This window comes from Acanthaster planci, linkage group LG13, assembly GCF_054643075.1.
Source record: "Acanthaster planci isolate LZ-2023a linkage group LG13, COTS_SCS, whole genome shotgun sequence".
Taxonomy (NCBI): Eukaryota; Metazoa; Echinodermata; class Asteroidea; order Valvatida; family Acanthasteridae; genus Acanthaster; species Acanthaster planci.
Genome location: NC_141789.1, coordinates 12,405,029 through 12,432,872, shown reverse-complemented (window position 1 = coordinate 12,432,872; position 27,844 = coordinate 12,405,029). Strand labels below are relative to the sequence as shown.

Below are 27,844 nucleotides of genomic sequence, written 5' to 3'. Positions count from 1 at the left end.
TCATGCCTTAGTTTTTTTTTCATCTTGGGTGTTGCCCGTACGTACTGAAGGGCAGGTTTCAGGACATTTTAAACACCCATTATTGGCGTATGCATCCCTAATGCATTCCAAAGGAGTTGTAACCCCTATTATGAGTGCATGTATGCGTCATGTTACTCTTGATTTAGCGCCTCGGGATCCTGTTTCCATTCAGTCCACATACCCGGCTTGCGCAAAGCGACACGATGATTCATCTATACATCTCCAATCGGGGAAGGAGCGGGCGGGGGGGGGGTTTGGACCAGTGGTTCTGGACAGAGGGCCTAGGAACTCATTTCACCGCGTCGTTGCATCGATCGTTTGCCTATCTCTCAATTTTCTGATTGAATCAAATTCCCTAGGTAGCCCCTTGCGGCCCGTCGGAATGCGATCCGTGGGCATATTTTAGCCCAGTTTTCCGCGGAGGCAAATCACACATCACCGCCACTGTATCCGTCGGTTATGCCGTTGCCAGTCTGATGGGACGTATACTGTAACGATAAATTCTGAAATTTGACCCGTTTAATGACGTCTTAGCTGTAGTAAAAAAAAAAAAGTTCTATGAAAGACTTCAGTGAACAGAGCCTTAATGAAAAAAAAAACGCTTATAACCATTTTCCCAAAATGTTCCCAGGCAACTTTCGTAAAAACTGTACTGATGCATTGGCTATAATCTTCCCCACGTGTCTTGTGTCATCGGAATTCTGTCGTTCCTGTTACGTCTAAGTTCTGTTCCACGGTTAATCTAAAAGTTCAATCCCGCTGCCGTATGAGATTTCTGAACTCGTGTAGGGATTCAAGGCAGTACAGGTTCGAAATTTATTTAATTAGGAATTGTTCAGATGATGCAGGGACTTATGTAGGATTTTATCCAGGCGTTAACAAACGGTCATAGTGGCTATCAAAATAATTTGGCTATGTATCTGTCACTCCATGAAACTGTTCCAACCAAAGCAATCACAAATATTCATCATGAATATTCTAAGCTGTATTAAGAAGCTCAGAAAAGCATCGCAGCTTCTGTTGGCGGTCGGCTGTGCGGAATTCACCCGTCTCTTTAGTTATTGCCTGCCAAGGCGAGACCAATAGGCGCGCGCCGCTGGATGTCGATACTCGGACGTTGGGAAATGATTCTCCTCGACCGACGGGACAGAACAGGTGGTGCTATCCAATTAGACCAGCAAACAGACGATGACACAAGGTGCCAAACGGTGTCGTCGTATATCGGCAACTGCGGCTGGTCTCGCGTTTTGGGGCTGACTAAGGTTGTGTCAATGTCCGAAACGGGCTTCCAGAGTTACGGCTAGGTCTATCGTCTACGCGTCCCCCACGCATATCCAGTGGAGCAAAGACCTAGGCCTAGCTCTAGACAAGAGATTTGGATGCTGCCTTAATTGTCTTTGTAACGGATTGTTAGCTGCATTCGGTAAAAATTGCATCGCGGTACGGAGTTAGGTTGGGTACCGGTAATTACAGATGCAAAATGAATATTTCTTCACTCTGAAATGATTGTACCAAGCAGGTCCGGATCACGTGCCCTGCAATCCATGTCTATCGGCACCAGTGTTCCGTAGGCCCTACTCCTCCGTGTCGGCGTTACACCCCGTCCTAGGCAACACGGCCGCCAATTCCCTTGCGCTGGTACACGCTGGAACTTACCCGTTGATGCTTGGCTACACCAAGCAACCTAGAGGCCGTAATAGCTCTTCAAGCCTGTTGGACATGGATAGCACGGGGGTTCACTGTCAGTTGAGAGCTAGCCCGTGTGAAGCTTTCCAGAATTGACGATTCAAGAGGGAGACGCCCGAAACCCCCCTTGTTTGTGTGGGCATACGCACGGGTACGGTGTGTTTATGGCTCTGTGCAGTGAATAATCCGGCCCTGCCTTTTAAGCTCGGACGACTTTCTGTCAACCGAATTCAGCTCAATTATTTACACCAACCGAGTGTATTCCAGTGGGATTAGGCATCCCTTTTCAATCCGCCCTTTTCTCCCGCAAACTTTAGCGCGCGCAAGTTGGTGTTACACGACCCTCTGGCAAAAGTGATCCCAAATCTTAAACTTGAGGAAGTTGTTTATAGCGTACGACAAAAGACATCACCTGTGCAACACCCTACCACAATAGCGACGGTCGGGTCAGTCGTTGCGACTGACTTCACAACCTCAGGGTTCCAGCGTTAAGGTCTAGTTGGTCGCGACGAATTGGGACCCCCCAGATGCCACCTTGGTCTGTAAACACGTTTGCAGTCAACAAAGTTAATATTTCAAACTTCAGAGCTCGGTGTAGTTTTTTTCCTCTCTAACTGCTCATTTAACGAGTTGCCACTCCGCGAGTCGCGACTCATTTCCTTTTAACTCCCAATGCCCGCCATTCAGTATATCCACACGACTCCAGGTTGTTTGTCGCGGTCTCGTGGCTGCTCAGTCGGGCGTGATTGACGGACCATTGAAATTTCTCCCAACCAAAAAAATGATGGACTGCAGCAACATAATTGTTCCATAACCGCCGTAGTTGGCAAGCTCTCGTTTTTATATCCCCATCTAAAGCTAGGGGGGAAACGGGGAAATGCTAGGATTTTTGCGCACAACGACTCATTGATCCCCTATTACAATGACACTCAAAACCTGGTTATACCAGTACAAATATGTACTGTGGTCTCGTTCGGCACGCCATCCAGTTTGCTTCGGTTCGCCGACGAGTTCGTGCACACTGCGTACTTGATCTACATTTCCGTCATCGGGCTGGCGGTACTCGGGGATAATTTTTCTAGGGGCACGCACGGAACGATTGATTCCCTCGGCGGAGTTAATCGCTGTAAATAGAGACGTAGCGAGTAGCTGGTTTGCGCGGTCGTCGGCATATACCGGTGTTCAGCGCGAGTCCGCTGCGATAGTTTCACCGCCTCGACTGATTAAGCCGCTCCAAATTGCCGAAGAAAGACCGCGTCAGTTTTACCTGCGGGCGTCTGGAAATTTGGACGAGAGAGCTGTTGTCAGGATAGTTTTTGAACTTCAGACGCTGCGTTTGTGTCATCGACTTGGCTCGTCGAAAATTCCACAGATTAGGCCAACGTTTCTAAACTCCGGCCTGCATAATGGTAAGTGAACACGACACAAGCGAAGCTTGAAGCTTCACCTGGCGTGCATGTACCAGTCCAGAACGGGGTGCATATTAATTTATACCTGGTTCAAAGACTAAGTCAATGATCATTATGCGACGTTTCGAGATATGATTATATTATTCTGTCCGTGTCACATCCGAATCCGCACAACGTGCCTTGTACGCACATAGCGTATTATGACGGGCTAGAATGTGCTTGTTTATTTGTAATGGGTTCAAGTTGCCCATAGACCCACTTCTTTCCTAGGATGCGATTTGGCCGACACCAGTGGCCCAACTTAAAAGCTTGCAGGTTTAAACTTCTATAGTTCTTTAGTCTATCTCCACCGTGCAAAGCTTCAAGTCACGTACTGTACATTATGCTCACGTCTCGTTCTGAACACCGACAAGTTAGGTCTATGTCTTGGGCACAGGGAGGTACTAGACCTCGCTAGAACGTTTACCCGAAACTGTCTGCTTATGGCCCCATCAAACTCCAAGATTGTGGTAAAGAGATGGCTTGCTTGCCACGTGGATAGATCTCTTTTGGAAGAGGTATGGTTCTGATAAGAATCAGTGAGTGTGAACTCGAACTCTGGTCGTCCTCAGGAGTGGAACCATACCCAGGCTCTTCCCAAGGAAATCTATCCACATGGTGATTCACCACTAGCCCTCTCTTTAGCCTATCTCCACCGGGCAAAGCTTCAAGTCATACCAAAGAATATGTTCGTAATTCTGTCATCTGAACGCTAAATGTTCGAATCTAACTTGTTACGTCGCGTCGCAGGGGTGTGGTGTTAACTGGATCCCTGTATGGAGATGGATGTTGCACTATTTCCTCTAAAAGGCTTTGTACTCTCTAGGGTACGTGCTGGGATGATTAAATTATGGGCCCAGTGAGCAGGGGTATCAGTAATTGTTTGTTGGCACTGATATTGTGTTGATTCAACAATTACATTTGAAGGAAGATACTCTTGCATTACGTCCGAAACTTCCTCTGGCTTAATTAATACCGGTGATTCACAATAGCGCGCCTCCAAGAAATTGCAACGCGTTGGCCAATCACAACGAGCGAAATCTGTCGACCCTTTTTGAACGCACATTGTTTCGCGCAGCCTGATTGGTACGCGTTGCAAACTCTTGGAGGCGCGCTATTATGAATCACCCGTATTGTGGAAGTCAATTTGAACACTGATTTTCTTGTAAAGTGGAGTTCATTGTACTATATAGGTCTACTCGGTGTCCCGCCACATAACCAACCCTAAAATAACATTTATTCCCTCTTGAAATAATGGTCAGAACATGTCGATGTGGGTATTAAATTAAGGCTGGGCATGTTACCTTTGAAAACTGAGGATTTCATCTAAGCCCTATGATGTAATAATCTTCGTATAAGATAACCGCTTTTGTTCTGTCCAATAGCATGTACCGTATCGTAATCGATATTGCTAGATTGCTGTCCACGCAATTTGGCACCCCTTTAATACTTGAGATCATTTGGAAAGACTCATAGAATGGGGACACCGATAACTGATCGGTTTTTGTTGTGTTATGTTGAAACCTCTGTTACTTTCCATCAACAAGCGAACGAAATCATGAAATGGTGTAAAGCGGGTGATGTTACAGAAGTATGTCAGATCAGCACATCGTTAAAAAGTGACTGAGGTAAATTACACAGGTTCAACTGAAGTTGTGTTCTCTGCGCGATACAATCTCTTTAAACTCTTAAATTGCACAAAGCATAAAGTTTCATAAAGTTGAGAACTGGAATTAAAGAAATTCCAAAGAAGCAAAATATACTAAACCGTTGTTTGATAATGTAGGAATTAAACTAAGTCGTGCAAGGAGTGATTGGTGCAGCGTCCGGGACGTCATACCATTCAAGCTTAAACTTAGAAATTGGCCAAACTGTTTTAAGTACTTGATAATGTTGGCTGTTGATTTGCCTTACGTATCCCTAATAACTCTGCAAACACGGAAGTTCACTTATTTGGTACCTTGGAATAGTTTTGTTGGCCTGCTTCCTCAAAATGGAAATTTAGTGGCGTTTATATCTACTCGACATTGTGCGTTTTGGACCTAGCTACTGAACAGCAATTGCCTTATGGGCGGAAAATATCCGTACGGTTGGTCTGTCGTCTTTCTTTTTGGGTATCGATTCCCAATGCGTCGGATAGTTTTAAGCTGAACAAAATCACTTCGATCCTTCGTGACTTGGCACGCAAATCGCGGACCAGCGCGCCACGCACGAGGTATTGCGTTACCGCTTCGCGGTGCCTACTCCGCGCCTCGTCGACGCTCTGCCGTTACTTTCGGCAGTGAGCACCCAGACAACCGTGACTGCTCGACCGCCACGACCCCTTCCCAAGACTCGCTGCCTCGCCGTGCCCACACAGTGTTCGGACGGCCGGGGGCCTTGCATACTGCAACCACGGAGGAATAAAAATCCATTTTTATTCCACCATACTGCAACACAGTATCACTTTACTATGTAAACAATATTTGCAGGCGCGCCAGAGGGCGTCATATACGATCAAAATAAACATGTGGTAGGCCTATATTCCAACTGTCCGAGGAAACAGAAATTGGCAAAATCATAGTACAAACAGTGGGTATAATTCAAGCAAGAGAAGTTAGAAAAAGTTTCCTGCACCTCATGACGCGGAAGTTTCAGTGGTACAAACCGATACCGCAATTTCACACCCGTCGCACACGACATGACGGCCGTTTTCCACGAGGATGCAAAGTTGTTTGTTGTCTTAGAATTTAGTGCCGTGACTTTGTTGTGTGGGCTCCCGCGAAGGTCCTTATCAGTTCGGTGAAATGACTGCTCGGGAAACGTTTTGTAGAAAATATTGTACGCGGAAACAGGAAATAACTGTATAGCCTTGTGAAGTGGCGCGCACGATGAAAGGGCGAGTTCAAACCACACTGTTGGGGGAAATTCGGGAAGAACGAGGGAGTCCAGACTAAGCAAGTAACTGAATACGAAGTTTAGAGTCAACTTTGTTTATTAAGAGCACCCTGGTAGGAAAATATGGTCATTAAGAGCGACTTCTGGCGTGTCAATCTCTTTATATTTTTAAAGTTTCCTTCTAGCCATTTCATCACAATGTTCTGCTTATAATCATGGTTTTTGTCAAGTCTCAACAACTGTATAATGAAAACTAACTAATTTGTTTTCTCTTGAACGTAGTTTTTATGCACGAAACTCGTCCCTCATGCAATAACGTGTCCAGTAAAACTACACCCAGTTTATATTGTGAGAATTTTGATGAATATGAATGCCCTATAAAACAGTGGTGTTGTAGGGTTCGCACGTCACACTGCAGCATGGGGAAGACCATCTCTGCACGCACACGATAAGCACAACGTTTTTGAACTGTTCTGTTGCCTTGTTTCGAAAGGGCTTGGATAAACATGAAACTTGCCTTACTTACATTTTCAGCCAGCCTTTCAGCCTGGGTAGATGGCTTGTCCAAATTTGGCCAAAGAAAAACACTGCCGTCGTTTTGCAGCGTTGTGTATATACTTGTATTTACTTGACGATTCGCCAAGTCTGTGGCCAACCTATACACCGTTGGTTTGGGGAATGTTTCAGTTGATACGAGCCTAACGCTTGTTTCCGAAAGTACTTGTGTACTTGTTTTATCTCTGCATTAACTAATTAGTTTTGTCAAGAGAATAATACTAGGTTACAGGAAAAAAGAAGACTGGAGAAACAATATCCAGAACAGCACCATTAATAACAAAAAACAGCGATTCTGCAATACACACATACACGTGTTTTTTTTTTTGGGGGGGGCGTACACTCGAAAACCCCTCACACTCTGGTTCAAGCTAGCCATTGAAAGAAAAAATCTTCAATACTTTAGTGACCACAAGCCAGGACATGGACGGTATCATGGATGAAATTCGAATATTCAAGTATAGGTCTTATTCTTCGAGGGTGAGCTCGTCTTCCTAAACTACGCGAGAAGACAGACTAAACCCCACCATCTGCCTGCGCTGAAGGAAGTCCTAAGTGCCGAGTTTAGAACTTTCTCCATGCGTCAGGTAGTCAGACGCTTGGGAATCTGGATTATGAAGTTTGGTCTGAATCCTAGCCCCCACGGGTGTATGTCAAATCATATTGAAATCGAAGGATTGAGGACGGTTAGGGTTGATGCTACAATAAAATTAAGCGAGGAAGTTCTCCAAAACGCCATTAGCAAGTCCACATCGGTGAAGCAGGGTTTTTCTCGATTGTCTTATATTCATCTTGACGCGTATCGTTTCCTTCCCGTTCTCTTTGATTAACGACCCATAATAAAATCTGCCTTGGCATTTCCAGAAATTGCTGGTATACGTCTTTGCCCTCTTGATGGCGCTTAAGTTGGCAGCGTGCAAACTGCCGAGAGGTGATAACGCTACGAACACGTCCTCCTCCACTGCACCCGTTGACGAGGAATTAGCGACCGGTAAGTAGTATTAGATGTTTCCTCCAGTCGTTTCATTACTCAGCAAGTGTGACAAACTATGCCGGGGGGGGGTTCTCACGAAATGTTAACACTGTGTTTTGTCGTTTGTCAGCTTGGCATTGCATCGACGACGGTTCAGACGGCAACCAGTCGGGATGTTCAAATGTCACGAACGAATGTGGTGTGTGTAAACCTAAACGTAAGTGGCGTTAATTTTGAATGGCCAACGACCTGTTATGGGTGCAGACCAGTCAATGAGCTGCCATAGGCGAAAGTGATAAATACCCCCACCTCCAAGAAATCAGGAAAAATACTCAGAAGTTACGTGTTCAAGATACAAATCAAATTAGAGTTCACTTCCTCATCTTTTATTTTACGTTCAATTTGCCGTGGCTTGACCGATCACCTGTGACGATATTTCTCTCAAGAGGTAATCACCCCTCGAAACAGTCATCGAGGCCCATCGCCATTTTGAAAATTGATGTCTACACCCCATTGCAAAACAGGTCGACTTGGAGGGCTCCGTTTGTTCTGATACTTTCCGAAATACAAGCTGGCAGTCATGTGATAGATTCCATCCACCTTCTTTACAAACCATCTAGCCCTCGTGCCACGAAATGCTCTAATGGCAGAGAATTTGACAGCCTACAAATCGTGATTCGGTCGGCGCAGGCAATTTTGGGCCTATTTACGGGCCTGTACCCTCATACCGTGCACGAGTCCTAATAGGAAAGCCTGCCGCAACTTGGATGGAGTAAAGAGAGATTGGCGGTCATCATCGTACCAAATCCCAAATCTTTTCTTCTGCTTTAGGTTTTTTGTGCCCATGCTTTATCAGTAAACCCATGAATTTTATCCAGTAAAGACGCTTTAATCCAAATTTAACAAGCAAGCTGCTTACTTAGTAAAGTTTGAATTGTTAACTATCAGCAGAGCGTGGCTCAAGGGTAAATGGGAGGATTTAACCCCCACAATTTCAACACTGGGTATAGGAACCATTTCAGTCACCCCACTTGTGATAGCGAGAGATAAAAACAGAAATGATGTAATTTGAACTATCCAACAGCTATAAAGATTTATACACTGAAAAATAGTCCCCCGTTTTCAAATTTCTCCTGCCGGGCAATTTTAAAACTTTTCTCATCCCCCCTTCCCAGTTAGCTGAGAAAATTTTAGGCCAGTGCCTTTCCAAATTGAATTATATCTAAATATTTTCGTTTTCCTTTTAAAAAAGCGGTGTGGATTTGCGTGGACGGGGCGGTCGTGCAACTTACAATGGAAGATGATGTTGTACTTCAGGTACGAGGAATTCTTCATTTCATTGATCCTAGAATTGCTGTTGCCCTAAAATGCAACGTCGCAGTCGCGTCCATCACAAGTCCTTTTCACACAACAACACTTTTTTACAGGTCATTCGGAACAGCTTTCGACCTGGTTTAAAGACGGCCCGACTTGTAATGGACTCGTAACGACGGGACTTGTGACAGACTTGACAATACATGTAGCTCCACAGAAAACCCTTTTTGGACGGGCGGGAGAGCCCGAGTGTCTCCTCGGACGCACTGAAATCTCCAAAATGTGAAGAGCTTAATGGGGTGTCGGTTTCTTTCGGTCAAGTACCATCTTTTAATAAAAAATGGGTCGGTTATTTTTCAGTTGGCTGCAATGAGGTACCCTCTGCACGTTGAAATATTTATCTCATCTGAACAAACATCCAAATTCTATTTTTCTTTCCATGGAAGTTGTAAGCGCATTAATAAGCTTGCGTCTTTTTCCTTCCTGCTGATTTGAAACAGGTGCAAAAAGTTGTCATCTACGTCGGCTTTTCTTTGTCTCTCTTGGCGTGCATCGTCGCAAATGTCGTTTACGTCATCACAAGGTGATGAGCCATTTCGATTCAGTCGTTGAATTATTTGTATTAACATCCCCAAACCTCACCCTAGTATGCAGTGTGTCGAGTTTAATGTGATAATTTGATATGACTTCAAAGTTTTCCCACAAAACCCTTGAAATCCATCCTTTTTGATGTCGGGCCATTTGGAAAGGCACATTGTAGGGACTGCAATTTTTTTCAGCCGTGGTGTGCTGATGACAACACAGTATACTGTGACCAAACAGATAGTAAAAGAGGTGTTTCGTGGCATGCAAAGGCTCGAGTACCCTCCTGAGGGAATCTCTAAGAAGCACTTATTCCGTTTCAATAGGTATTAATTGAGCACTTCTTTTATTTAAAAGTGCTTAACGAAAGTTTAATTTCGTCAAAAAGGGGTTACTCGTCCAAAATGTTGATTCCAACTTCCAACTAGATTTCACTTCCAGAGCACTGTAATTCAGGATAAGAACCGTTCTTATTCGTCCATTTTATCGTCCTTTTTGTCTTACTCCTGGAATGGCGTTGAATTGAAAAAGCAAATTCGTTTTTTTGTCATTCATTTTACCGATTTAATCATTCGATTTCGTCATAGAATTTATCGTTAAGATGGTTTGAGTTAGCAGTTATTTGGACGTCATTTTCGTTGTGATTCCAAATTAACTAAGCAAGAATAGGCCAAAGAGATCAAGCATAATAAATTACATAACTCACTGTTATTTGACTTTCTCTTATTAATTAGATTAAGGGCCAACGATTTGTATACTAATTCATATCATTGACGAGACTGAATTATTAAATCAGTAAACGAATGACAAAAAAACAAATTCATGATTCTTAATGCATATAGTCATTACTGTGTTTGAACTTTTAAAAATCTTCCTCCGAGAAGATATTTCATGTGCTCCAGTGACCCTTAGCTGTGGAAATATTCTGGGATAGCTGGGCAGTGATGTCACTGACCTTGTCTTAATTATGATTTGCAGTTACTTGTCCTTTCTCGTCCTCTATCTTCAGGCGCGGGCTGAAGGGAAGTCCGTACCACGTCCACTGGAACCTCATTGCATCTTTCACGATATACCACGTGGTGTTCCTGATAGATTACAGCGTTCTGCCTCTGTGCTACGTCACCAATGTGGTAATTTATGGTTTTTTGTGTGTGCTCCATTGTGTCCACCCGCCTCCCTTGGTACACGAACATAATTGGACAATCGACGGGGAAGCGGAATAAGCCATTTGCGAGTTAAATTTGAATAAAATCTGGTACACTGAGTTATCTGATTGCACATAAACGTAACGATTTGAATTCCCCAAAATCAATACACTGCTGCTATACCTCGAGACTCGGGGCAAGCTTTTGCATAGCAACCACCATCTCTGGAATGGACTGGCTCCTTAGTGCCCTTCTCATCCAATGAGAACAGTGCATTGATGCAAGGCGTCTCTTATGTAACTAAGCAAGAGCTTGCCCTGAGTCACGAGGTATATAGCAACAGTGGTTTTAGTATGGAGAATTCAAATTGTCATGTTCACGTGAATTTAAAGAACTCAGTGTACCAGATTTTCTGAAAATATAACTCACAGAAGGGTTCTGGGCCGATTATGCAACGCTATGCTGTGACGTGTGACATGACGTGATATGATAAGGAACAATATGCATCACGATAGGACATAATACGACACAATACGATATGACATACGATGTGAGATGATGTGGAGAGCAATCCCAAAGCTCTAACTTAACTTGGAGAGTTTCTTTTATGTAAACGTATTTTCACAGCACGCCCGAAACGTCCTGCACGTGATGATAGCATACACGGTCCTGGCCAACTTCTTCTGGATGTTGGTGGAGGGACTGATCCTCTTCGGCATCGTTGTTATAAGTTTCTTCCAAGAACAGAAAGGCAGACAGTTCATCAAGTGGTGTCTCCTGGGCTGGGGTAAGACAAAGACTTATTACTGCAGTGTGATGGGGTGCCTCGCATCTATCTGACGTGTTGTGCACTTTCAACTTGACTTTCATATTTTCTTTTCTTTGACCGGAGGTTTACAATGATAATTTACCATTTTCCTTGTCGCCGCTAGGTGCCCCGGCTGTTTTGGTTATTATCTGGATTGCCGTTGAGAGTCTTACATTACCTGAAGATTGCAGGTAAAGTTTAAACCGCTACGAATTCTGGCAAAGCCACTCTGACAAAAATTTAAAGAGTGTTGTAAAGGTTTTGTTGCCCATGAACTAGACTATACGTGGTCCTGATGTTTGTTTTTGTATCACTGCCATTTATCTGCCAGCTTGTCAACATCAGCCGTTGTCATGACCTGTCATTGTCGAAGAATAAAAAGACACGCGGAGTTCGGCGAGACCCTTATCTCCCATGCGCGTACCCTACCGCGAAAGTTTTTCACTGCGCATGCTTTGAGCGCAGATGGTAATTTATAAGCATTACAAGTGTCGCTTTTCATTACTTGATTTTCGATATTGCGAGCCCAAATCTCCAGCGGCTTGTCAGAGAAAGGAACGGTTCTGTTAAAGCGTTATATTTTACGGGTGTGAGTGCCATTTCGTTTACAACAGGGTTCTTGAGCTGGACATCACCAAGCCGGATACCCCCGCGATCGTGTGTGTCATCGTTCCCGTTTTCGTCATATTGCTGGTAAGTTTTGTTACTAAAAAGTGTTCCGGTTACACACTAGCTTTAGCTACAAATCTAAGGTTCTTTTTTTAGGAGAAAATTCTCCAATATCTCAAACACGTACATGTAGCCATGTTCTTCCCTTCTCTGTTTTACAGTTCTTTTGTGAATTTCGGCGAATATTTTCAACTTCACTTCTCATTTCTCTTTCTCTTTTGTTTCCTTTGCACCTCTGCCTAGCAACTATGTATTGTTTTGTCTTGCAGATCAATTTAATAGTTTTGATCGTAGTAATACTAAACATTAACAAGAAACTACGGGCATGCGACAGCAGAGACCAGCGGAAAAGGCACAGGTATGTTTACGGTTTTTAATTGTTTTATTCATAAATACTCCGGACGGTTCCCCTATTCAACAACGCGCCACGTGAACGTGTATCAACATTTGATAATTCCCGCTGAGACTTAATAATGCCCGCTGCCTAAAAAAAACCAAAAAAAAAAAAAAAAAAAACCGCACTGGCACCTGGATACGAGACGATTTTAATACTTTATCCCTATTGGTCAAGATTCTGCGTGCGACGCGCCACGCAGAACAGGCCACGCCTGCCCCAAGTCCACATATGGAGATTCTTCTGGACAACTTGCGCAAGGAATATACCATAAAATGGACGGGGGCGTTCGGGAAAATGGAACTAATTTAATTCTAAATCAAAATCGTCGGAGCCTGGTTGTTTTCCGAAACTCTGGATCGCGACCAGCGATCTGACGTTGGTTCAGTAACACTGAACCAGTGTTTGAATCACTGACCGAGATCGGATCGGTGCGAAACAAGCAGGCCAGTAATATGTGATGCCCAGTTTAAAAAAACAAAACAAAACAAAACAAAAAACAGTGTCGATTCTGCAAGGGCGTTGTGAAGCCAAAGAGGATCCGAAAACGCAACCCCACCTCAAAAAGACAGATTGTCGAAGCAGCCTGTTCAGGATTCCAAGCATTACATAAAACAAGTACAGAATGCCATGCAGGTAAACAATGTACGAATATAAATCCATTGCTGGTCAGCCATGAATTGTATGTACTATGAAGGAAATTTGACCCCAGAAGAGAGAATGTGGGGCATAGAAGCGGAATTCAACAGACTGGAGAGCCGTATGGCAAAACTCGCTACGTCGACATTATCTTTGTTGTGTCCTGTGTTGATTCGCAGACGGACAGCCAAGTCTACCCTTTTCCTGTTGATTCTTTTGGGTTCGTACTACGCCCTGCCCATTCTGGTAGTGTGGATCGGAAGACCCTGCCTCCTCATCTTCATAGTAATTTACGTGGCCAACATCATCTCATCGTTACAGGGTCTGGCTGTTAGCACTCTCTATGTCTTCTGCAATGGCGAGGTACGTGAACAGGTACGGTACGATGAGCGACGAAATGTACAGGAATCATTAATCTGCGCACCGTAAAGCAAAGACAATTCCAAGGGGTGCTATCACCACATCAGTGCGGTGAACTATAGCACCGTACTCCCGCGTGTGGACTAATTGTTAAGTCGCAACGCCCTGTATTGTCCATGCGTAGATTCTTCTGATATCTAAATTGGTCTCAGAGGTACCCAACGCCCGCGTACCACCTGCTGCGGTGTAACAGCTCCCTGTAGCGTCAACTTCACAGACTTTAGAACCAAAATGGCTTTTAATTCTGTGCTCGGTACAGACGTCAATTTTGTGCTAATCGTTGTCGACGTGCCTTGACACGTAATACATCATTTTGTTTCCATCAATTGAGACACTTATGTCGTAACTCCATACACAGCTCTGCGCCCGATTATCGCCCTCTTCTGTCATTGTTAGTTCCGAAGCCCATCGGTCACGGACGTCTTCAAAAAGAGTCAGGACTCGCAGTGCTTTTGTATCGACTGAAGCCACCAGCAGCCACCTTACCGTGCCAATGACAAAGGGACCGGTGGGTTGCTGGCCAATTTGACCACTTTTGCCACAAACAATTTTGGTTAACAATAGCGAGCAAGCCTTTGCATTACCTTTATATTTGGCACGATAAAATGGCCGCCAGTGGCTTCAGTGACCTATATAATGTGGGCAGAATAAGGGCATTGCGATTCCGACTTTTTATTACGAGGTCCGTACCATTAGTGCAGAGGATCCCCTGACTTTACGAAACCATTGTAGTAACGTTATGCAGAGTAGATGGCCTACTTTAATTCAGAGGAGAGTCTGGTTGCCAGACCAAAGGACTGTAACAAATCTGACAAAATCATATGCCCGGTAGCTGCCTCTGCCTGCTGACCAATCTGGGCAGAAATACTGGTCGGATCAGAACTTGACAGTCTGAAATCTCCCTATCGGCCCAATTTCGTAGATGTTATGGAAATAGTTCTTGATGTTCGCGAAGGTCGCATGCATACGGACCACTCCCGTTTCTGATTTCCCCACATGCCCACAGTCTTGTCTAAGTGTTATCTCTTGGTCAGTCGCCGCTATACGAACAACTGTAAGCGATCCAAAGTGTCTACTCCATAGACTACCATATGCCATGGAAATTGGACAATTTCCCACAACTTATCGTGGTGTTTAAAAACATTAATGATTGCTGCATTCTGTTTGCCACGTCTGCGCGATAGCCGATCACAGTGACATTAAAAACGAACATAAAACAAAAACAACTTTTGGACGGGCATGTGCTTCAGCTGAAATCAGCCCTGTTAGCATACCATCATTGTGTCGTACTTGTACCCAAACTGTACATGTCAGGGCTGCGCTAGCTGTTCTAGCGATGACCTCAGCAGGAGACCATTTAAGACAGGGAAACACTCAACTCCAGAAAGAAGCCAAGCTTTTGTACGTAGTGTGCAAAGTTGATTCGTACACATTGTTAAATGTTCAAAGCCCTCTAACATTATTTTCTTCGACTTTATAATGGACCTTGTTTCTGAAGAAGCCATTTCTTATCTTGTTAATCGTATCTGGTTTATAATCTTTACTTTTTCTTTGCATGGAATTGTGTCAGTTTAATTTCGAATATTATTGATTTGGCTTTCAAGCCTCCGCTCCATTTTTCCCCCAAGTCTAGCGTAAAATTTAAACACCGATTTAAAAGTTCATCTATCAAAATAATTCACAGGAGATTTTACAGACACATGTACTAATTTTGACAGAAAATTTCATTTTGTTCTTTCATTGATGCTGCCAATTTCCGGAGAGGAAGAGTTATATTTACTTTCAATTTCAATGATAGCCGACCCTAGAATAAGTTCCACAGGGTAAGCTTAATGTTACACGGCAAAATGACTCTACTGTGCTTGACAGGTTCGGCGCTTACTCGGTAAGCGATTCAAAAGGTCGGACTGGAGCCTGAAGTCTACAACAGGAACCAGCCGCTTGAGCTCGTCCACTTCCTTCGGCAAGCGTAACAGCAGCTCCACGAGCAGCGACATCAGCGGCAGACAGGCGCGACGAAACACCGGTCCTTTGGCGGCGAAGGCCTCGGTGGAGATGAGCACCATGTCAGCCGCTTCGCCGCCATCACGGGCGGACGTGAACTCCAACAAGCAGCCGGGGCTAGCTGGGAACCTGGAGGACGAGCGCATCCTTCTTGAAGTAGGAGGAGAAGGGCGTGCCGAACAGGACAGGAAGAAGGGGGCGAGGTCCGGCAGCGGATACATCAAGCTGAACACCACCGAGCCGAATGAGTAGGTGTCGTGTGGTGGCGCTGTGCCGTAACACCGTCACCGCCAGACCTAGTGTGGTTATGGCCGTGTGTCCAACTAACCTGTCAGCCGGTGTCGTAGAGAAAGCTGCCCCCTGCACAACGGTCAGGGGAACAGAATTTGCTAAGGAAAAGTCTCCCCAAGCCAGGGTGTTCTGCCCCAAACTAGGGGCAATTTACCCCTCAGGTCCAATTCCACTTGTACATTCATCTAACGTTTATTTGTGGTTCAAATTTTTATTTTGTGATACCCGTAATGTTTCTTAACCAAGAAGAGTGAATGTAATTTTGGCTCCACCTTGGAGAACTAAATGTATGTAGTGCATACTAGATGTGCAGTAAAAATCTATCTTGGTAAATTGTGTGTTCATAGATCGTGCTAGTCGTATTGATGGAGCTGAAATTTCTTTGAAACGTAGTAGACTTGGCCAAAAAGCACTTCTGCAGTAGATGCAGACAACTGTTAAATCAAGGTAAAACTCGTGGAAGCTCGGTAGAATGAGCGGGGAGGGGGAACTATGAGATCAGCGAAGTCAAGTAGTTGTAGCGAGTTACGTGTGAAGTGGGGAGGTCATAATTATTCACCATTAGAGTCCGTAATTAACCTATGTTGTGCAAGGCGGACAGAATTACCAACTGGAAGGATAAACTCTCCGGGGAGACATGATATCTCAAACAAGCCAGGCAAAGATTTCCGGGGGGACCGAGTCTTCATTAACACCGGAAGTAATCCCCTACTCTCGGGGAAATGGTTACAGCCGCTCAGCATGCGCCTTCGACACGTGCACGTGTTCAAGTCAATAGTCTTAGCCAAAACTTTCAAGCAAGTGGACGCGTCATTGTGTCACGTGGATGGTGGTACAGCGCCCTCTTCAAGTTTTGGTGAAACTGGCCGAATTGGGAATGGGACCCATTTGATGACATGTAGGCCACATAATAAGTTTCTCTACCAGCGACTGCTGCTGGAGACGAGAGGAACCACTTTGGGTTTGCTGTTATGCACGAGAAAATGACAACAGATTAAATGGGTGGAACTTAAAATCCAACATTCTTTTCAGTTCATCACATGCAGCTGATTTTCTTTCGCTATGAGGATGGAGTCCTTTGCTCTGTGATCGTTACACCTGACGTATACAGAGACAAACATAGATTGAATGCAATACGTGCGATTCATAATAGTGCGCCTCCAAGAGTTTGCAACGCGTTGGCCAATCACAACGCGCAAAATCTGTCGACCCTTTCCAAACGCGCATTGGGTCGACAGATTTCGCTCATCGTGAATGGCCAACGCGTTGCAAACTCTTGGAGGCACACTATTGTAAATCGTCCGTATTATATTTACATGTAGAAGATTTCTGTGTTGAGTAAAGTAGTATCACCAAAACATAGTGCAAATGGTGCTGAGTTTAGATGCTGTAAGTTCTTAGATAGTGGTAGATAATAGTTTGACGACTTTGACCAATGCTTTTCAAAAACGACACAACCTCAGAAGTTTGCTTTGTAATAATTGCATTTTTGTGTCACTTGTGTTTGCCTGTGTCGTGTATATTTCACTTAATTAAACCTGTACGGTTATAAGCAAAAATACAGCATTGTACATTTCAGAATTAACACATATTGAGAGACAGAATTGAGAGTAGCCACGGGTGAATGCAGAGCAAGGCTCCTCACACTGTGTTTTAATAAATGGTGAAAGGAAAGGATCCAATGTCAAAGGAAACGGAAAAGTGCAGCATTGAAGGCCAATGTAAACAACACATGGTTCACAGTCTACCAACTACTGAGGTCAATCACAATCAAACGGATTGTTCTGATTTTTTTTCAGGCAAGGATTTTTGAATCTAAATATTTTAGAAATACGACCTGCATAAATCAGTATACACATGTACATGCATACTACAGTGGAGGGAATAGGTGTACAAATCTGTGAAATAAATGTTTTCGCTTATTTAATAATAAAGCAAAACTACCTGTATCATGAATTTGACCAGCTGTCCACCACAACCGAAAGTGATCATTTTACTTGAGGGGAAAGTGGTTGGATTATTTGCTGCTTTGTTGTCATCGCAAGAAATCATTCGGTTAGTCAGAGAACCTACCTGCCCCTCCGTCCGTCCGCGATTATAGCCAACTGTAAGTAATCTGTGGAAACTCTTTATGATGATAAAACACGACATCGGCACGCACAGCGAACTCCTCTTTTCAAAACTACTAGGATTATCCGTCAACGAACACAGGTATATATATTTTAAATGAAGCCCAAAATGATTGTATCCCGTCTGATACGACACTTCCTTGTCGGATCAACTTGTGGACATCGATTTGTCTGTATTCATTTTTTTTTCACCGGAGTTCAGGTAGCTGCAAACGTTTATACAAATGTACAATTTACGCTTTGCAGGTTTCTATTTTTGTCCCCAACTTTCGGGAGTCAAGATATTGCTGTTACAAAACGAGACAAATAAGTACGATGTAGTTTTCACACTGAGCACGAAGTGTAATTGAGCACGAAGTGTAATTGAACTTTTGCCGACCACAATCAACTCTTCGTCACCTCGGGTTCCTTTGTACTGGGTGCGGTGCGTGCATATAGAACATACGCACGGACGACCAGACCACACTTGAGCCAGCGACGTGTGATGTGGATAGATTTATGGATCCGTTCCCTCTTCCCTTCAGTATCTCACCTTCGTACCCTGGTATCGGGTGTGGTGGAACATACATGCACTTGAACCAATGGCGTATGATGCGTAATGCGATAAGCCAACAAGGTACAGGTGCTTTCCATGCACTAGTGAAACAAATATTTTGCACACAATGTCCTCACGGCGGGCTTTGTTTCTTTGCGCCGGGTGCTTGGACCTAGGTCTATAATGCGGGGAAGACAAGCGGGCAAAAGGTGAAAGTTTCCAGAATCGGCCGGATGACACTTCACACAGATAAGTTTGGGGATCATCGAAATGCGTGTGAAATCACACTTTACAGCAAAAGCTTGTCATGTTGACAGGGTAAATCTTGTTTTTCCCGATTATCTGTCTCGAAAAGAATTCATCAGTCATGGAGAAGACGTCCTGGTGCATTTTGACACCTTGTGGAAAAATATCATGGCACATGCTTGCTCTGATGGGATTTGAACAGACAACCTCCTGCGTACTAGCGCAAACGCCTCACCAACCACTCGACCACCGGGCAGAATCAGGAATTTTTCTTGGGGGAGGGTCAGGCCCCGAAGATTTTTTTTATGTTCAATTGTTGCGAACTGGCAGACACATACGTAATGCATTACAATGTTACTGGTGTACAAAATGATAACCCCTACATCAACAGGAATTATAGGATGTTACTGATCGTTTTTTATTATTACTATAATTGTTATTTCGTTTTATTTATTTATCGATTAAATCTTATTAACAGAGCAGTGGCCATTGCCACCCCCGCATCTGCGCCCAGGTTGAAATTGAGGTTGAAACAGTGTGCACCGCAGTTTTAAATTAACAACTTTACAAATTTCGTCATATCTTGTCAGTTTGACAAGGCAAGAGCTCTGGTTTTCAGAGTCATTTGACAAGAACCCAACATACAGGCCCTGTTGACTGTTTGCAGCATGACGAGCTTGTCCTCCGGCACCATGAGTGCACGAGTATCTCGTCAACATGACAAACGAAACTTGCTGGGGTTTCTGCTCACGAGTAGTTCTTGGCACTGTGGTCAAAACCAATCAGTGCATTGCCGACCACTATACAGTTACCATCAACGTTCTACTCGCATGCATTTCATTGTGAAACGTCTTTCTTCACAAGTTGAATGTGTGTGCATACATGCAATAAAAGCAGGCATGGATGGATAGGCCATATGTTTTTCAGTTCTTTCATATATAACGTGTTCAAATTGCATAGTGTATGCAGGACGCCAGGCGACAGTGCCTTTGCGGAATGTAGATACCTCAAAGATTCCAACACAACGGATTTTATTCCTGAAATTTTACTACTGAACCCTGAACTGCGTCACACACAGCACCGCCGGAACGTGAATGCAACAGTCGTCAACCTTGCACCTCATGGGTGTTGTACGCAAAATAGGGCGCATGTACTTACTTAGCCGGATGCGTTGGCGTAGGCAAAAGAATGATTCACAGCAGGCATAATGTTCTGTGCCACTCATGAATAGTCGAGACTGTATAAAAATGAATTCTCAATTGTTCCACACAATGTCGAGTTTCACGCGATCAGTTGCTCTTTGAACCAAAGCGCCCAGGACTGCAGGCTCGCCGTAAGGATAAAAAGCACTGCCGGGGTTAAACAGTAGAACAGTGTACATGTGAAGAGAGCGAGCGCTGGTGTCAAGCTCACGATGAGCGGACAGCCATCCGTTATGTTTTTGCTGGGTAGCACCCTGATTGCTCTCGGCTTGTTAGTAACACTGACAACCTCCCAGCCTACTGTTACAGTGACGCAGGGAACGCTTGTCGGTACCACCGAGACTTTCCTGGACGGTGGGTTTTCCGGAGCGGGCAACAAGAAGGTGAACGTCTTCAAAGGGATACCGTTCGCCGAGCCGCCGCTCGGGTCGTTGAGGCTCAAGCCCCCGGTGGAGAAGGCGTCGTGGGAAGACGAGGTCTACAACGCTACGTACTTCAGACCCGGTTGCCTCCAAGATCCTTTCTACGCTCAAACGCTCGACTTTGACATAGACGAAGATTGTCTGCACCTCAATGTTTTCGCCCCTAATGCAACGTTGGTGAGCTAAACCGCTGGATAATACCATATCATAATCCTGAGATCCTAAAAGAAATGAAACATTCCCCCAATACTTCAGAATCTGTATTAGGAAAAACAATAGGATAGCTGTTCATGGTTTAAAAAGGGCCTCAACCAACAAATATATAACAATGTCCCGCCGCCTAGCTCTTTGCGATGATACTTTGATGATTTTCGCCATAGTGTTTCTTCGACCTTCTGCAGTCTAATTTTATCCTCTCACCGTTGATGTTTTATCCCTTCAGTCGGAGCCCGTCCCTGTCATGGTCTGGATCCACGGCGGCGGATTCACGTTTGGGTCAGCGATAGAGCGGGTGTACAACGGCGTCCCATTGGCTGCGGTCGGTGACGTCATAGTAGTTACCGTCAATTACCGCTTAGGCGTCATGGGATTCCTGTCGACAGGTAATTTGCAGATGTTGAAGTCAAGACCCCTGCGACCGCACCAATTGAATTAAAAAAGCGAAAGTTAAATAAGCTGAACACAAGATGTTTTGCTTTACAACCACACTCTGCCACGCGCAAGACATATTATATTCTTAAGATTCGACAGTTAAAAGATTTAGCAGCCGTGAACAGACACAAGTCTCCTTTCTTCCCTCTTTTTTAAATCGTCTATAACTGACGCTACGGTCTACTGAAGAGCATTTGTGCAGTGAGTGAGAAGGTAAGACTTCTCTCTATCGTGCATCGAAAATTTAAGACTTTCTTCTAACCGCGGGGTGGAGCTAAATCTGGGGGCTTTTGCATATTTCGAGGAGGAAGGTGAAGATTATCCCCCCCCGCGTAAAAATGCCTCTTTTTTGGTGTTTAGGGGGGGGCATGGCGTCTGTAACCCCCAGAGCTGACAATGCTCCTGTAACCAACAGTGTTTCATTTCTTCTCCTGACGATAGCTGATGAAGCTTCACCGGGAAACTTGGCTTCGCTGGACAATGTCCTAGCATTGAAGTGGATCCAAGAGAACATTGAAGGTATAAGCTGAGAACCACTTGTGCTTTGTTCACCTGAAAGGACCAATACACTAAAAGAAAGAAGGGAAGTTAATGAAAACCAAAGGCTCTAAGTCGGTGATCACGAGCTAGGGCTCGTCCTCTCGTTCTGCCTCAGCCTGATCCGCCATTAGAATCGACGACAGGAGCCGTGACTTCGCCGAGTCATGCTTTCTTATTTCTTTCCAACAGCTTTCGGTGGCGACAAAGAACGAGTCACAATCTTCGGGGAAAGCGCCGGGGGCGTGATGGTTGCATTCCTAGTTCTGTCCGAGATGACGGAGGGGTTGTTCACTCAGGCGATAGTACAGGTACATTGGCAATCAAACAAATCTTGATGTTAAATGCTCAGGGTGCTGCAATGTAAAACAAGTGTTACTGTTTTTCAAGGCCTTCCTGCATGGTAACACTCGCTGAGCGTGCTGTGGTGTTAATCCAAACGTAAACACGCGACGTTTATTTCTTAAACAAATACATATTGATGTGTTTTAAATTTAGACACAACGACACATTTGGGTTTTAACAAGAAGACACACAAACGTGTTTATGGGTCGGTAACACTTCCTGAACACCGAAACACGTTTATTTCCCAAAAGGTGTTTCAATTTAAACGATTACATTATACATGTTGACAGTTAAATCGATCGAAGGCGCGTTTATCGTGGGCAGAGGTTTTTACAATGTAAATTTAACCGCACTCTGCCATCAATGCCATTTCTCTGCCTGTTCTGCCTTTCAGGGTACATAAATGTGTAGTTAAAAGACCATATTCGAACGTTTTCAGGCATATCGTCAAATCCTGTTTTCTTGTAGAGTGGATCGGCCTTTTCGGTCGAGGTTGGGCCATTAACTGAGAAGGGGGACATGGTGCTCCGTCAGAAGGCCTTCCAGTTGGGAGAGGTCGTCGGTTGTAGTCCATCGGACAGTTCGGCCCTGATAAGCTGCCTTCAAGCCGTCAACGCCGACGACCTCATAAACGCCCAAGCAATGGTAAACCACCAAAGCGTCTGTTTTCTAACTCTGATCAAGATCCAATGGAAGATGCTATCGATGGCAGGATATAGGATTACAGTAGACACGTAAAAGTACATCGGTTGTTTTACGGAAGATACTCTGGTCTCCTTTTTCTGATTTATTTTCAGAATGTGTTATAAATTCTTGAAATAGTCGGCTTCAAAGACTGTATGAGGTCCCTAAATCCCATCAAAGTTTCAAGTTTTAGGAGTCTCGTGTTGCCTGAATCACAAGACAAGGGATCACAAAACTGTCACTTTCTTGTCCTTTATGCTGAATTTGCTTCAATTCGAAATGTTGAACCTTTCTTGAGAAACGTGTGGGATAGAAGCTTATAATTAATTGTTTTGGCAGCGTGGCCCTCAATGTTTCAGGTCAGCATTGGTGATATGCCGCGATCAATCGATTACTCAAGTTCTTTGTCCTATATAATTTTCCATGCAGGGAGAATATTTTTCGCATGTAATTTTTTGCACAACTAATACGCAGACCCTTGTCATTTGATTGGTGGAACTCGCATCACGTGGCATTTACCAATGTCATTCACGTTGCGGCCCCAAAAGTCCCATCTGCCCATGCTGAATGGGATTTACATTTCGACAGTTAGAATCATCCTTGTTCCCACGGCCTTTGAATAGTCGACCGTTATTTGTTTGAACGTCAGCGTGCAGCAGACCAAAACATGGGGAGAAGGTTGAAACCTGATTTCTGATGCTTGACAAGCACAGTCATGGCTGCGACGTCGACATATGTGCCGACGTTCGCGTCTATTTCGAATGACAAGGACGTGTATGACACCGTCAGTTATTTAAAACAAATAATATCGAGTGGCTTTAAGATATTACCTTACAATAATATTTCCTCTTCTCCAATCTGACCCACTTAGCCTCTGTATATCCATAATTTTAGTAACGTCTTAAGAAACCTTTAACGCATTTCAGGTTTACGGGCGCATGTATCCTGTCGTCGACGGCACATTTCTCAAAATGACACCAGCTGAAGCCTACGCCTCCGGAAACTACAACCGCGTCAAGATGCTGCTGGGATCGAACACTGACGAGGGAACACTGAACTTTCTTTTCACTCCTGGATTTGAAGATTACAGAAATAGCAAAACCCCGCCCCCTGTCAACAGGACAGTGTTTGAATTGCTCCTTGCGACGCAGTTCTACACTTTTGGTAAGCATGGATAAAACTATGCAGTATGACCCAGTTTTAATTCCTGTATTACAGAGGAATTGCGTTTACATTTAAAAAAGAAACATGGTCCAGTGTGGGGTGTTATACAAGTACACGTACTTACATTGATAGGCTTTCGGTTTGCCCGCACAGATGTCTATGACGAAACCGTGCTGGATGCCGTCAGAATGAAGTATATTGACTGGTCGCAAGCCGAGTACGTAGACGCCGATTACTTCCGCACAATGGTGAATCTGGTGGGAGACTGGCTATTCTCTTGCACTGTTGATAAACTCGCCCACGAACACGCAAAGGAGAATGAAGTGTTCCTGTATCAGTTGGCCCACAGGCCTACCGTATCGTACTACAGCTTCCAGGGAGTCAATCCTGGCTGGCTCGGGGCGGCCCACGCCGAGGACCTGCCGTTTGTCTTCGGCGCGGCGTTCGTGCCCGAAAGCCCTTCGAGTAATCTCACCGACGAGGAGAAAACGTTCACTGTGAAAGTCATGAAACTGTGGACCAACTTCGCCAAGAGTGGGTGAGTACTGCCAGAAGAGAGCCTACATTGGACATTCTCCTACATGAATTGAGGGTATTTTAAAACGTGTATTGTCCTCCAGCCAAAGAAAAGCACAAAGTTTCCTAAAACATTTGGTTTATGGCTGAACGCCGAGCATCCTGCGCTCATTCGAACTCTTGAAGGATTTTCCGATTTCCCGATCGCTGCTTAGCAAGTAAACGTTCATGATATTAATGGTGCCGACGCATCTGTAAATCGTACAACTCTTTTCCACTTGACAGCAACCCTGGCTTGGAGTCGCCTGGGTCCCAGCCTATCTCAGACGAATACGCCTGGCCCCTGTACAGCAGTCCCGACTTAAAGTACAAGGTGTTGGATCTGAACCTGACCACGAGCCGAGCTCTCAAGAGTGACGAATGCTACTTCTGGAACACCTACGTGGTGCAGCTGAGGTCTGCGCTAGGTGAGGATACCGTATGACTGCTTCCACACAATGAAGTTTATTAAACAAAGCAAAGGAATGCCCGCCTTGGCTGCTGTTGTCTGACCAACCGTTGTGTCCTGATCTTTTGCAATACTTAATCCACTCAGTGTTTTCACTGTCTCGAGTCTGCGCGCTTTCTCAGCGTCCCAACTGTGGCTTCAAAATCTCCGTCCTGTGGCAGTGTGCAACTCTGCATCCCTGGCTGCTTGTGGGCTAGACTATACTTCATCTAACATGCATATGTCCTTAATCTTTGCTTTGTCCCACTTGCAGGAGAGTTGGACGACGTGGAGCGCCAATGGCGACAAGTGTTCAAGACTTGGAAATACACCGACATGGCGGACTGGAGAGACGAGTTCAATAAATACAAAGCAGTTGTTTACAATTAATCTCCATCAGCCTATCAATAAGCCTTTTGCGAGTTAAACTTGAATAAAATCTGATACACTGAGTTATTTAAATTCACGTGTTTTTGAAAATAGCAATAAGCAAACAAACCAACAAACTAAACACAATGTTGCTATACATCGTGATTCGAGGCAGGGTTTTGCTTAGTTGCACGAAGAGGCACTTTCAATGATTAAGAAGGGCACAAAGGAACCAGTCCATCTAGAGAAGTCACCTCTGCTTCTAAAAATCTTAATAATGCCTGGACCCAAATCATGTTACTTAAACGCCATCTTAGTGCTTTTAAATGTATTATATATAAGGCAAGAGAGTGGAAATAAAGGAAAACTGGGGGATTTTCGGTGTTGATTTCTTCAGATCAAAAATATATTAATAGAATATTGTGACGAAACAGGGGTAGGCATGGATGCCAGTCTAAGTAATTAATTATTAACGCATGCGTTGACCAATCAGCGGTGGGTAGAGCACTGGGTCTGGGCTTGCAGCTTGCTTAGGGCGTGCACTGTTATTAGTTTCGCTGCTGGGTCGCAGAGTGGGAAGATCGCTGAGAACCGTTCTGTGCTGTGTACTGTGCGAGATAGAGTGGACGCTGCGCCGGAGAGCGCTGCGATGCGTCGTATCGACCGATAGGTGGAGTAGTGCATGTAGTAGTGAACTGTTTTTTTGTGTCTTGGTTAGAGTGGGAACAGTCTAGAGCGTTGGTTGTTAACCCTTGGCTGAGAGCTAGTGGTACGGTGATTCGTTGTGGATTGCTTGCCGTCTGTGAACACCGTAGGTGGGGTGACGGCTGGGTTGCGATCCGGGTATCACTGAACTGGCTTGCCTTGAGGGTCACTGGGAGCGCTCTGGTTCGTGTAAGGGTTATTATCCCTTTGATTAATCGACCCTGGCTAGTGAGGGTTATTATCCCTTTGATTAATCGACCCTGGCTAGTGAGGGTTATTATCCCTTGGATTAATCGACCCTGGCTAGTGAGGGTTATTATCCCTTGGATTAATCGACCCTGGCTAGTGAGGGTTATTATCCCTTGGATTAATCAACCCTGGCTAGTGAGGGTTATTATCCCTTGGATTATTCGACCCGGGCTGGTGAGGGTTATTATCCCTTGGATTAATCGACCCTGGCTAGTGAGGGTTATTATCCCTAGTTTGATTAACACTCCACGTAGCTTATCGCTGCTTGCTAGTAGTGTGTATCGTTGGCAATAGTCTGGCTTATGTTAGAGTTGCCATGTGATTAGGTTTACCACGTGAGGCTTATTGAATTGCCTTGTGAGGTCATGTGTATTGTATAAATAACCTTTGTGTTTGCCTCGTTGATTTATATTTGTAATAAACCCATTGCACTGACGAATTGTCTTGGAAATCTTGTGCCACTGTGAGGTTTATAAGGTTTCCCTGTATTTCCTTGCTCTTCATGTCTTTCCTAAGTAGTGGTAAGAGTCACAAATGCTACTTCTGGAACACCTTCGCGGTCCAGCTGAGGTCTGCGCTAGGTGAGAATATACTATCCGTTCTTACGATACACTCAACAAAATTAAAGGGCGCATGCAATGCACTGTCTGAACCACAGACATAGCGTCGAATTGTTGTGATGGCAAATTGTGAATTTTTTTGCAGGTGCCTATTGGAATGACGATTAAACACGACTAGACGAAAGTGTTCGGCAGACCCCACAAAGGAATTCAAGGCAGATGAAGAACCGACGGTTAACTCATGTCGAAACACAGTATATAGGATACATCTTGATCATCAAAGATAAAGTCCCCGATTTTGCATTTAAGTTATAATTTAGATTTCAGTGTTGGAAAAAGATGGCACCTGTTTGACAGCAATAAACACACTCGATTCAGCAAACATAAAACAGTTTTAGGCCGTGTCCAAACGGGCTTCCAGAGCTACGACTAGGTCTATTGTCTACGCGTCTCCACGCATTTCCAATGGAGCAAAGACCTAGACCTAGCTCTAAACAGATATTCGGATGCAGCCTTAGTCACAAAGTGTTTAGTAAACAAGCACTAGCCTATAACTCTTGCATGAAAAGCGAACGCTTAGTACAAGAATGCAGAGTACAATACTGTGTGAGGAGCAATCATCGAACTCTGAAACTGTAAGAAAAAGTTTCAGACTTGTAGTAAACTGTAAAAAGAAAATAAATGATGGAGAATCCAGGTTTCGATCCTGGTACCTCTCGCATGCTAAGCGAGCGCTCTACCCGATGAGCTAATTCCCCGTGCTTACAAGTGGTGCAAACGAGATATACTACGTACATTAGGTATTTTATGATATGAATTTTATGCTGATTATTATATTAATGGAATTTCTTAGTGGAGCTGCTGGGGAGAAAATCTATAGCAAAATTGTGTAATCGTTCAAATGGTGAACCCGATTTTAAGTACTAGTAGGAAGCTGATGGGTGAAGCTGCGGTGACGTTTCATTTACATATTATTCCTTCGTATTTTTAGGTTCATACCAGAAGTGGTTTTCCTGATTTGTTCTTTATAAATAAATCTCTATGATATTGAAGAGTCAATAATATACTAATCGGTCTTTTTCCAGTGGAATTCAATTGCTGGCAGTTTTTTAGAGGAACTCTTAGGGGCCACAAACTCGAAGATTATTCCTGTTGTTGTTTTAATGTCGCTTTCAGCCACTCACAAGTCTTTTTGCGACAATCACCGTGCTTTTTAT

At 44.3% G+C, this 27,844-nt stretch overlaps 2 protein-coding genes and 1 long non-coding RNA gene across 4 annotated transcripts; 2 read left to right on the top strand and 1 right to left on the bottom strand.

Moving 5' to 3' along the window:
* Positions 1 to 2,296: 2,296 nt before the first annotated feature.
* Positions 2,297 to 17,782, top strand: LOC110983417 (vasoactive intestinal polypeptide receptor-like). 2 transcript variants are annotated; one of them, XM_022242661.2, is made up of 12 exons: positions 2,297 to 3,116; positions 7,452 to 7,578; positions 7,691 to 7,777; positions 8,813 to 8,877; positions 9,375 to 9,457; positions 10,466 to 10,586; positions 11,229 to 11,388; positions 11,534 to 11,600; positions 12,024 to 12,102; positions 12,348 to 12,436; positions 13,291 to 13,486; positions 15,401 to 17,782. In XM_022242661.2, the coding sequence occupies exons 1-12, from the start codon at positions 3,114 to 3,116 to the stop codon at positions 15,785 to 15,787; spliced, it is 1,464 nt and encodes a 487-aa protein (XP_022098353.2). In that variant the 5' UTR covers positions 2,297 to 3,113; the 3' UTR covers positions 15,788 to 17,782. The 2 variants fall into 2 exon arrangements, with proteins under 2 accessions (XP_022098353.2, XP_022098354.2); XM_022242662.2 differs by having other exon boundaries at positions 2,303 to 3,116; positions 13,291 to 13,474.
* On the bottom strand, positions 7,920 to 11,602 carry LOC147797007 (uncharacterized). The gene is made up of 2 exons (XR_015427494.1): positions 11,513 to 11,602; positions 7,920 to 11,383 (listed from the first exon to the last, which is right to left on the bottom strand). It is a non-coding gene; the product is annotated as an uncharacterized LOC147797007 (long non-coding RNA).
* An 865-nt stretch (positions 17,783 to 18,647) lies between the features above and the next one.
* LOC110983418 (acetylcholinesterase-like) lies at positions 18,648 to 26,518 on the top strand. Its single transcript, XM_022242663.2, has 9 exons — positions 18,648 to 20,537; positions 20,803 to 20,962; positions 21,453 to 21,530; positions 21,741 to 21,859; positions 22,362 to 22,538; positions 23,504 to 23,741; positions 23,895 to 24,279; positions 24,543 to 24,724; positions 25,019 to 26,518. The coding sequence occupies exons 1-9, from the start codon at positions 20,151 to 20,153 to the stop codon at positions 25,132 to 25,134; spliced, it is 1,842 nt and encodes a 613-aa protein (XP_022098355.2). The 5' UTR covers positions 18,648 to 20,150; the 3' UTR covers positions 25,135 to 26,518.
* Positions 26,519 to 27,844: the final 1,326 nt, after the last annotated feature.

Excerpts from the sequence above, each read along its gene's own strand:
- LOC110983418 (XM_022242663.2), top strand. The coding sequence starts at position 20,151 with ATGAGCGGACAGCCATCCGTTATGTTTTTGCTGGGTAGCACCCTGATT. Across the intron at positions 22,539-23,503 it reads TCATAAACGCCCAAGCAATG|GTTTACGGGCGCATGTATCC; the intron begins GTAAACCACCAA and ends AACGCATTTCAG. Across the intron at positions 24,280-24,542 it reads ACCAACTTCGCCAAGAGTGG|CAACCCTGGCTTGGAGTCGC; the intron begins GTGAGTACTGCC and ends TCCACTTGACAG.
- LOC110983417 (XM_022242661.2), top strand. Across the intron at positions 9,458-10,465 it reads GTCGTTTACGTCATCACAAG|GCGCGGGCTGAAGGGAAGTC; the intron begins GTGATGAGCCAT and ends CTCTATCTTCAG. Across the intron at positions 11,389-11,533 it reads GTGGTGTCTCCTGGGCTGGG|GTGCCCCGGCTGTTTTGGTT; the intron begins GTAAGACAAAGA and ends TGTCGCCGCTAG.